The sequence below is a fragment of the Emiliania huxleyi genome (assembly GCF_000372725.1).
Source record: "Emiliania huxleyi CCMP1516 unplaced genomic scaffold EMIHUscaffold_343, whole genome shotgun sequence".
Classification (NCBI taxonomy): Eukaryota; Haptophyta; order Isochrysidales; family Noelaerhabdaceae; genus Emiliania; species Emiliania huxleyi.
This window is the reverse complement of record NW_005199422.1, coordinates 1-9,224: the sequence shown is the minus strand read 5'-3', so window position 1 is coordinate 9,224 and position 9,224 is coordinate 1. Positions and strand designations below refer to the sequence as shown.

General features: G+C 61.0%; 4 protein-coding genes across 4 annotated transcripts in view; 2 read left to right on the top strand and 2 right to left on the bottom strand.

Annotated features, from left to right (window-relative positions):
* The window catches only part of EMIHUDRAFT_469905 (hypothetical protein), a 1,789-nt gene extending 461 nt beyond the window's left edge, over positions 1-1,328 (bottom strand). The window contains exons 1-2 of the mRNA XM_005773160.1: positions 450-1,328; positions 150-363 (exon numbers count right to left, since the gene is read on the bottom strand). Coding sequence (XP_005773217.1) covers positions 244-363; positions 450-1,313 — 984 coding nt within the window. The 5' untranslated portion in view covers positions 1,314-1,328 and the 3' untranslated portion in view covers positions 150-243. The remainder of the gene's footprint in view (positions 1-149; positions 364-449) is intronic.
* Positions 1,329-2,453: 1,125 nt separating this feature from the next.
* Positions 2,454-3,936, top strand: EMIHUDRAFT_241792 (hypothetical protein; the record flags this gene model as incomplete). Its single annotated transcript, XM_005773159.1, has 5 exons — positions 2,454-2,904; positions 3,158-3,232; positions 3,306-3,382; positions 3,595-3,646; positions 3,833-3,936. The coding sequence occupies 5 exons, from the start codon at positions 2,454-2,456 to the stop codon at positions 3,934-3,936; spliced, it is 759 nt and encodes a 252-aa protein (XP_005773216.1).
* A 125-nt stretch (positions 3,937-4,061) lies between these two features.
* On the top strand, positions 4,062-5,373 carry EMIHUDRAFT_241791 (hypothetical protein; the record flags this gene model as incomplete). The annotated part of the gene is made up of 5 exons (XM_005773158.1): positions 4,062-4,328; positions 4,583-4,653; positions 4,795-4,840; positions 4,913-5,178; positions 5,361-5,373. The coding sequence occupies 5 exons, from the start codon at positions 4,062-4,064 to the stop codon at positions 5,371-5,373; spliced, it is 663 nt and encodes a 220-aa protein (XP_005773215.1).
* Positions 5,374-7,999: 2,626 nt separating this feature from the next.
* On the bottom strand, positions 8,000-8,362 carry EMIHUDRAFT_241789 (hypothetical protein; the record flags this gene model as incomplete). The annotated part of the gene is made up of 2 exons (XM_005773157.1): positions 8,000-8,239; positions 8,351-8,362. 2 exons carry the CDS (start codon positions 8,360-8,362, stop codon positions 8,000-8,002), a joined length of 252 nt encoding a protein of 83 aa, XP_005773214.1.
* Between the last annotated feature and the right edge of the window lie 862 nt (positions 8,363-9,224).

Sequence of the window (9,224 nt, the reverse complement as noted above, 5' to 3'; positions counted from 1 at the left end):
AAGGGGAGGGAAAATAATAAATCACGTTAAAATGATATGGGATATAGGATAACCAAGTGAAAAAAATAGAGAAAGGGTGTATGAGTAGGCTATAGTGATAAGGATACGCCAGAAATTAGTGGCAGTGAGAGGGAACCACTCCGGGAAGAAATCTGCGAAGAGAAAGGAGAAACCCAGGAGGGAAAGGGCCCGGAACCCATTCCGGGATGAGGTTGAACCCCATGAGGAAGAGAATGGGCGACGTCACGGGGGAAGTGCGCCTAAATGCCCGTGTGGTAGTCGTGGAACACGGGCAGCGCCCAGGGTGGCGTTCTCGTCGACCGGGTCGGTGAACTCGCAGATGCCCAGCGCAGCCGGCGCAGCCTGCGGAACGTGCGCGTGCGCGTGCGCGCGGACCGGAAGGGGGGAGAGGGGGGGGGGGGCGTGCGGGCGCACGGTCGCGGGCGCACCGTGTACATGCGGTCGGTCCCGCACTGGAAGCTGCTCCCCGCCGCTTCCATGCGGCCCGGCAGGATGTCGCGCTTCGAGATCCAGATCATCGGCGGCTCGCCGGTGGCAAACCCCTTGGCGTTGGCTTCGGTCGGCTCCTTGAGGAAGCCGCGCACCTCCTCGACGAACGAGTACTTGCAGATATCCGTCTGCAGCGCCGCCTTGAAGTCCGCATTCCACTTGCCCCATGTCTGCGTGTAGTCGGTCGCGACCGTGCCGCAGTAGCACTCCTTGAGCGCTGGCGGCTCCGGCACGAGGTCAGAGGCCGAGTCGTACCACGCAAATTGCACCGCCGTCATCTCCTTGTCGCGATCCATGAAGCTGAAGCACGCGCGCACGCCCGAGCCAGCCATCGCGCCCTCCGCGTACTCGGCGAAGGCGCTCTTGTAAGCGGCCTCGTCCTTGATGGTCCGAGAGGAGAAGACCACGCACGGCTTGTACGCATTGGACGTTGCCTGGCGCGCTTCTGTGTCGGCCTTGCGGTTGCGGACCTTGTCGGCCAGCGAGTAGAGCGGCTTGAAGACCTTGGATCCATACCCGACGAGGAGAGGCACAACCACGGGCGCTGCCTTGTTGAGTAGCTTGTCATACGGCCTGACGTCGAGGCCGCTTTTGCCCTCCCACGGCAGCAGCATGGTGGGTGCGACCGCGGCGCGACTGCTACGGCGCGACTGCTTGTCGTACGACAGCTTGTCATACGGGCCGTACGACCGCGGTCCCACCATGCCGCTGCCGTGCGCGACCGCGGCGACCGCGACCTCGCGCGACCGCGGCGCGACTGGCGGCGGGTGGAGCACGAGCGCCAGGGTGTCTGCGAGCAGCATCGCCAGCCCCCAAAACAGCAAACCAGTTCCCTGCGGGGGAATGGCAGGCGCCGAGTTTCCGAGGCGTGAACTTTAGGATTCTCGCCCGCTCTGCTGAGGGGAGGGGACGGTCGACTGGGCCGGTCGCTTACCTCTGACTGACTGACTGTGTGTTCTTTCACCTTCGATACTTACTCCAAGTGCTCCAAATCCACAAGCGGTGTGCCCGGCCTTAACCTTCTTCCTTTCTCTCTCTGCTGCAGAGTTGTTTGGTATTGCCAAATCTCTCTCTTACTCACACACACACACATCACGCACTCAACAGCCAAACTGCACCAATGTGTCATATCCTAGTGCATGCTCCTTGGCGGCTATCCCGGACCCCCGCGCATCCTCATGCGTGGGCTCATTTTAGGTGGCATATTGGGCGTGAGGACCTCTGAGTGAGGACCTCTGAGACAGTGAGGACCTCTGGCATTGGAGGCCGCTCAGGACAAAATGCGGGCACCCTGACATTCCACGCATGAAATTGACATTGACGCATGACACAGCAGAGGCAGCACCAAGACCCCCAAGAGGCTGGGTCACAGGGCGAGTAGAGCTGCGTGGCGACCGAGTTTTCTGTTGTCTGTGCTGAGGCCTCTCACTAAGCTGAGCCTGAATGTAGAATGAGGACCTCCGACCTCCTGAGTGAGGACCTCTAGCATAAGTAGCATTTGAGGCCGTTCAGGACATAGATTGCCCTGTGACATAGATTCCTCTTCGAGTGCATGTGCGAGCGCAGGACACCAGAACTAAGCGAGGCAGCACCCTCGGCCTGACGGCGTTCACCCGGGCCATAAGTGACGTCTCGATGAGCAATTTTGCATCCGTATCTTGAGAGAAGAACATCGCAATAATCCTATAAGCCCATTTTATGTGCGTACCCCGCACAACGGACTTTCTCAAACTGTTAAAGTGAGTAATGTTATACTCACTCTTGTGAGACGTGAGAACCAAATCGGTGAGGCGAGACGAACAGCGATGATCGCCCATCTTATGTGCGGAGTCCGAGGCGGCTCGCGTGGTGTGGTGTACCTTAGTTCAGATCTTGTAGAATTCTTTTTTAAAAAAGAAAAGCAACAGCGAAAAAAAGAAAAGGCCCGGCCCGGAATGCGCTGCATGCCCGAGCCGGCCACCACCTCCCTCGACGCCGCCCTCGACGCCGCCCTCCGCTCTCGGCGGTCGGACCACGGCGGCGTCCCTGTCGGCGCGCTGCTCGTCCCAAAGCGGAAGCTCACGAGCTGTCGGGCGGCGCTCGAGGCGGCCGTCGGCGACCTGCGGCACGGCACGCGGTCCGACGTGCGGCACGCGCTCGTGGTTGACCGCGTCACGCCGGACATGTTCTTGCTCCATGTTCCTGCCACCGTCGCGGGCGTCCTCGACGATCCGGCCGCCGCGCCGGCAGAGCTGGCCGCCGCCGTCGCCTCGGCGGTCGGTGCGAGCGGCGCAGTCTTCTACTCCGGCGTGCGGCGGTGCGACGCGCTGTTTGGGCGCGCGCTGCCGCCGCTTGCACCGCGGCCGGGCCCACCCGAGGCCTTCACCTTTGCAGAGGTCTTTGCCGGCATCGGAGGTTCCGGCTCGGGCTGGAGCCGCTCGGAGGGCGCTGCGTCTTTGCGGCCGCGCTCGACCCGCGCGGGCGGGCCTCCTCTTCCTTGGCCCTTCTCGGAGCCTGGTCTGAGCCTTCGCGTAGGCCGAGCTCGACCGCGCCGCCAGCCGGGCGTACGGCGCGCACTGGCCGGCAGGCGGAGATAGAAGCGGACTATCTCCCCAGATCTCCCCAGATCTCCCCCTATCTCCCCATATCTCCCCGCACTGGCCGGCAGGCGGAGAGCCCCGTGCGGGCGACATCGCCAGCGTGCACGCCGCCGACCTGCCCGCCTTCGACCTGCTCACCGCCGGTGCTAGCCGAGCTGTAGCCGATGGCCGAGTAGCCGAGCTGTAGCCCGAGACCTGCCCGGCTACAGGTCATAGATGTAGACTTGCCCGCCTTCGGCTTGCTCACCCGCCGGCTGCCCGCGCCAGCCCATTCTCTTACCGTGAGGACGATGGTGCATGCACAGAGAGCCTGCCCATAGGCTTCCCGTGCCAGCCCTTCTCCGACCGCGGCAGCAAGGCGGGATGCGCCCGAGATGCGCCCGAGATGCGGCCGAGATGCGCCCGAGATGCGGCCGAGATGCGGCGAGTTGCGAGATCGGTGAGCTCAGTCACCGATCAGCCAGTGAAGCTCGCGAGGCGTGATCCCCACCGCACCTCCTCTCAGGCCGGTCTGCTCGACCTGCGCGGCCAGCTCTACCGCGAGCTGGTCCGGCGAGGTGTAATTAACTATTAATTAACGATTAACTAACTGTAATTAGGCCAGCTCTACCGCGAGCTGGTTCGGCGAGGTGTAATTAACTATTCATTAACGATTAACTAACTATAATTAGGCCAGCTCTACCGCGAGCTGGTTCGGCGAGGTGTAATTAACTATTCATTAACGATTAACTAACTGTAATTAGGCCAGCTCTACCGCGAGCTGGTCCGGCTGCTGTTCGCGCGGCAACCGGCCGCCTTCCTCTTCGAGAACGTGGCCAGCCTCACGGAAGGGCGCACTCCTTATTGAAAGGGCTGCGAGGCCGTCTCAATGCATCGACAGGCCGCCAGCCTCAGCCGCGGCGATCGCACTCCCTCGGCGGTGTGTGAGGGCTGTGTGGGTGAGCCAACCGACAGGTGGCCGGGCTCGTCACCATGGACGGCGGCGCGCGCAGCGCCAGCGTGGCGCGCAAGGCGTACACGGACGCAGCCTTCACGCCCGGCCGCACCTGGCCTCGCCTCGTTGACGCCCTCTCACACGGAGAGCCGCACGACGCGCCCAGGACGTGCCCCGGCAGGCCGCACCTTTGCGCGCATCGTGGAGGAGCTCTCGCAGTGCGGCTACGCGGTGGCGGGGAGGAGCGTTCCCCGCCGCAGCTCCGCAGCCTCCGTGCCGCAACGGCGGCCGTATCTCCCCTCCAGGTGGCGAGGGAGCAATCTCCCCGCATCTCCCCACCTCTCCCCACACCTCCCCACATCTCCCCGCATCTCCCCACCTCTCCCCGCATCTCCCCACCTCTCCCCACATCTCCCCACATCTCTCCGCATCTCCCCGCATCTCCCCACATCTCCCCACATCTCCCCACATCTCCCCGCATCTCCCCGCATCTCCCCGCATCTCCCCGCATCTCCCGGTATCTCGCAACCAGGTGTCGTGGAGGGTGGTCAGCGCTAAGGAGTGGCTGCCGCAGCAGCGGGAGCGCGTCTACCTGGTCGGGTTCCGACGCGACCTCGGCATCGAGATGCGGTGGGGGCGGCGTGCGCGGCGGCAAGTAATTAACGAATGTGGAGATTGATTCATTACTTAATTACCAAAGGTGGGGCGGCGTGCGCGCGGCGACACCTAATTAATTAATCAATCCATCTCCACACTTCGTTAATTGATTAGGTGGGACGGCGTGCGCGGCGGCAAGCCGTCCTCCGCGCTGCGCGACGTGCTCGAGACCCCGCGCAGAACAGGCGGCAGAAGACGTCGCCGAGCCAAGCACACAAGGGGGTGCGAGCAGGTGCTCGAGACCCCTCGCAGCGAGGCGGCGGCGGCGTGCGAGCTGAGCGAGGCACAGTGGCAGCAGCTGCGCGGCCAACTCGCCTCATTCAAGCGGTGGCCGGGCGCGCCGCCCTGCTCTCTGTCCGACAGGGCCGTCGACTTGTGCGCAAAGGCGCCGACGCTGACGTCGTCGTACCGGCACGTCTCGAACTACACGAGCCGGTACGTCTGCGAGGAGCTCGACGGCTCGCTCCGCGACGGCGGGCAGCGCAGGCCGCGCTTCCTGTCGCCGCACTTTCTAGACACCTCCTAGACACTTCCTAGACACTTCCTAGACACCTCCGCTGACTCCGTGATCTGCAGGCCGCGCTTCCTGTCGCCGCGCTTCCTAGACACCTCCTAGACACTTCCTAGACACCTCCGCTGACTCCGTGATCTGCAGGCCGCGCTTCCTGTCGCCGCGCGAGTGCGCGAGGTTGATGGGCGCCCCTCGACGCGCTCAGCCGTCCCGCCACTGCACGCCAGCGTCTCTTCACACCCGCTGCTGTGAACAGGGTTCCCGGACTCGTTCGCCGTCCCGCCGGCGCACGATACGCACGCGACGGCGCACTTTTACCGCCAGATCGGCAACGCCGTCTGCCCGCCCGTCGTCGAGTCCGTCGCCGCGGAGATGTTGCGGCTGCTGGAAGCAGAGCGAGGTGGTGTGGGAGGGCAGGGGTGGAGGGCGCCGGCGGCCGCTGTCGAGGGGGTGGCACCACCAGCGATTGTGCGAGAGGGGGGGGAAACGAGTGCATGCTCTTTGTGCTTGAGAGGAGGTGAATAAATAAATAAAAACGGACACCTCTCTACTGTGAGAGGAGGTGAGAGCTGTGACAGCTAATAAAAATAAAAAATGAGAGAGGTTTCAGTGCTACCCGGCATCGAAAGTAAAACCAAGAAGTTGGCATGCCAATTGTGGCACGATGCTGCGCCTGCGCGGCGTGGATACTGGGGAGCAGACTGGGCTGGCGGTTTTTACACTGGGGTGCGAGTTCATGCGCGCGGTTGGGGGGGTCTGAAAAGGGGAGCTCCCTCTCTCCCCACCCCGAGGACCTCTGCCCAAGCTGATGGTGCCCAGCCCAGAGGGCCTCAGGGGCTGTAGAATCACACCTAGGAGAGGGGGTAGCTCACACCTTGTGGGCCGCACTGACCCTTCTCCCACGTGCCCTTGCCCGCCCCTCTGACCGCCGCCCGAGAGGCCCGACTTTGAGGGGCTGGTTGATTGATTGATGGGAAGGCGAAACACAGTCCGACCAACGACTGGGACACCAACGCGGTATGGGCTGGTGAGAGCCCCCACCGTTGCGCCCTCACCTCACGCTGACATATGAAAGCATGCTCAAGTTTGACCGACGACTCATTCGTCACGCGTCAGACTCTGGCTTGTTTGTCAGTTCTGCGCACCTCCACGTCCGCGCTCCCACGCCGCACGCCACAGCACGCCTCGCCGGCTGGCTCCTCGCCTCCACGCCCGCCTCCCCGCCCGCCGCCCAAGCCCCGCGCTCGAACGCCGCCGCCTTCCTTCTCCACCAGCGCCCGCCGCCTCGCAGCCTCGCCGCCCAGACTTTGCCGTGCAAAGAATGAGCGATGGAAGCGATTTGAAACAACTGACGGGTTTGCGTGGCATTGCAGCTGCTCTGGTCGTGAAAACCCATATGGCAATAATACAAGCAACCTGGCAGTTTTCATTTTCTTTGTGCTTTCTGGGTTCCTCATGGGTTACAAATACTTCACTCTGCCATGCACAACTTCGAACGTAATGTCGTATGCTAAAGCTCGTGTGGCTCGTATTGTGCCACTGTACTACTTCATGTGCCTTTTGTGCTTTCATACACACGTTTGGTGGAAGGTGTAAGAGCTCAACCTGGTCACATAGACCCCAAGCACTATCTGTCCTTGTGGCCTTCACACCCGCACGATTTGTTGCGCGCGATGGCTTTCATATCGGCAGGAGCACCAAGTCACGCTTACATCCCCACAGTGACCTGGACAATACCGCCTGCGAGGTTCAATGTTACGTCTTTTTTATGCTTGCTTGGCATGTAAGACAGGTTCAGGCTCTGCAGATCCTGTGCTGGTTCTTAGTCCTGTGTGCGATCCTTCTCTGCTTATACCTCAATGTGACAAAACCTGTCTTTTGGGTTGATATGGCGTTCGACGAACGAGCATGGGGAAGGAACGAAGATTTTGTGGATCTCTTGGTAGGTGTTGCTTACCTGCACGTGTTCCTTGGCGGTCTTTTGTTGGGCGTGAATTTTACCACTTTGCAGAAACCATGTAGAAACTACCCTCGCTTGGCTTCTCTGGCAGGCCTGTCAGCCCTCCTTTCGTGTATCGTAGATCTTACGGGAATGCGACAACGTCATGGAGTTCATGTGTGCAAATGCTCGCCATATGTTTTGCTTTACTGGGACCCGCTTTATTGGTTGTCCATCATTGTTTGCATCGTTTGCGCAGCATCAGTACAAAGCTTATCATTCCTTGCGTGGCCATTTTTCGTCTTCATATGGGCAACGTTTCTTTTGGTATCTACTTGTACCACCGATCCATGATCAACCTTGTGCTTTGGCTGGTTAGCTCATTTGATTTGGAACCAAGACACGCTCAAGGCAAACTATGCGTGGCAGCACTTGCATGTGCCATCATACTGCTGATTGCGCGAACCAGTTTTTACGCATTTGAGTTGCCGTTGGGGCGCACCATACGTTCGCTGAGTTTTACGAGCATAACGACGGCTGCCCACAGCAAAATCTCATGGAGCGCATCAAAGCATCATGCTCGTGCACTCATCTGAAAATGAATGACCCAGGACGGCCCACATTGTATAACTACTTTGCTGTCCGAGGAAACGAGTCCGAGCTGCGCAACAGCGACCCGGCACCGCCGTAGCCCGACGAGAATGCGACTCAGCCGCCGGGCGCTGGAGAAGGTTTATTGTACTAAAGGTTGCCGGTGAGATGTGTCGTGAGCTTTAATTGCGTCTTTGCTCGCCCATGGGTGACAAGTAAGTGGTGTAGTATCCCGGACGAACCGCGAGGAAAGTAAATGAACCAGCAGGTCTTTACTCTTACCGATGGGGTCGCAGCAAGTAAGCTGCAGCCGGATAGACATAGATCGTCGCTTTCTGCAGGTACTCCTCGAGCGATCGGGCGGGCGCGTTGGTGCGGAAGAGGATTGCGATATCTGTATGGTCGAACGGCGCGCCGTCGGTGTGAAGCGACCGGATCAGCTTCACAATCAGCGCCATCTCCGCGTCAGGCGTCTTGGCGGCGTGCAGCTCGACAGCGTCGCCGCCGTCGCGGTGCGCCTGGGGCAGAGAAGTGAGAGTCGTGGGTGGGGGCCGTGAGCTGGAGCGGGCTCCATCGAGAGCAGTCGTAATGCATCCATTCGCCCATGTTGTATGTATTATGTATCTGACTGTGTTATGCATTCACGCGCCGGGCCGAGCGTTTTTTATCTCTGGGTCTGTGGGGGGCCGAGCCGCCTCGGGGTGGCGGGCGGGCGGGCGTTTTGAAAAACAGAAAACAGAAAACAAGAGGGGGCCCGGGGGCCCGGGACCCCACTGGGAGTAGAAAATACGCCCAAGGGGGCCCAAGGAGGCGGCGCGGGGAAGCAGCATCAGGTGAGAGCAGGAAGGATGGCGCTTAGGGTCGGCTTTGAACAAGGGTTTCCAGGTTTTAGATCAGAATTGGTGTCGGCACACATCCCCAGCATGAGGTCAGCGGCGCGCAGTGCCTCTCTCGCAGGCTGATTTTGGCTGTTTTCGAGCTTGTTTTTGTTTTCAGTCTAAGGGGGCCCGACCCCTCAGAGGCGGCGGGCGGGCGCCCACAGACCCAGAGATCAAAAACGCTCGGCCCCGCGACGCGCGAGGGTGGGAGAGGGCGACGTATTTTGCAAATACGTAAATGTATAGGCGCTAGGGTTATGGATCGGTAAGGATGCATATCACGATGCGAATGCATAGGGGGCAGCGTGCATATACATAACAGTACGGCGCACGATTGGGCGGCACAAAAAGAAAGTATCCGGATTGCCGCGACCCGCGAGAAACATATGCCCAATGCCCAGAGCCAGACGCGCTAGAGTGCTGGAGGAAGCTCAGGCGCCGCGCCCGAGCCCACCGCCCAGCCTCGAGCCCGCCGACTTGCGCTTGTGCAGGAGGTAGACGAGGACCGCCGCGGCGGGAAAGAGGACGCAGAGGACGCCGAGCACGACGGCCGGCGGCAGCCACCACGGCTCCACGCCGTCGGCGACGGAGTAGAGGTAGTTGAAGGTCGAGATGAGCGCCGCCG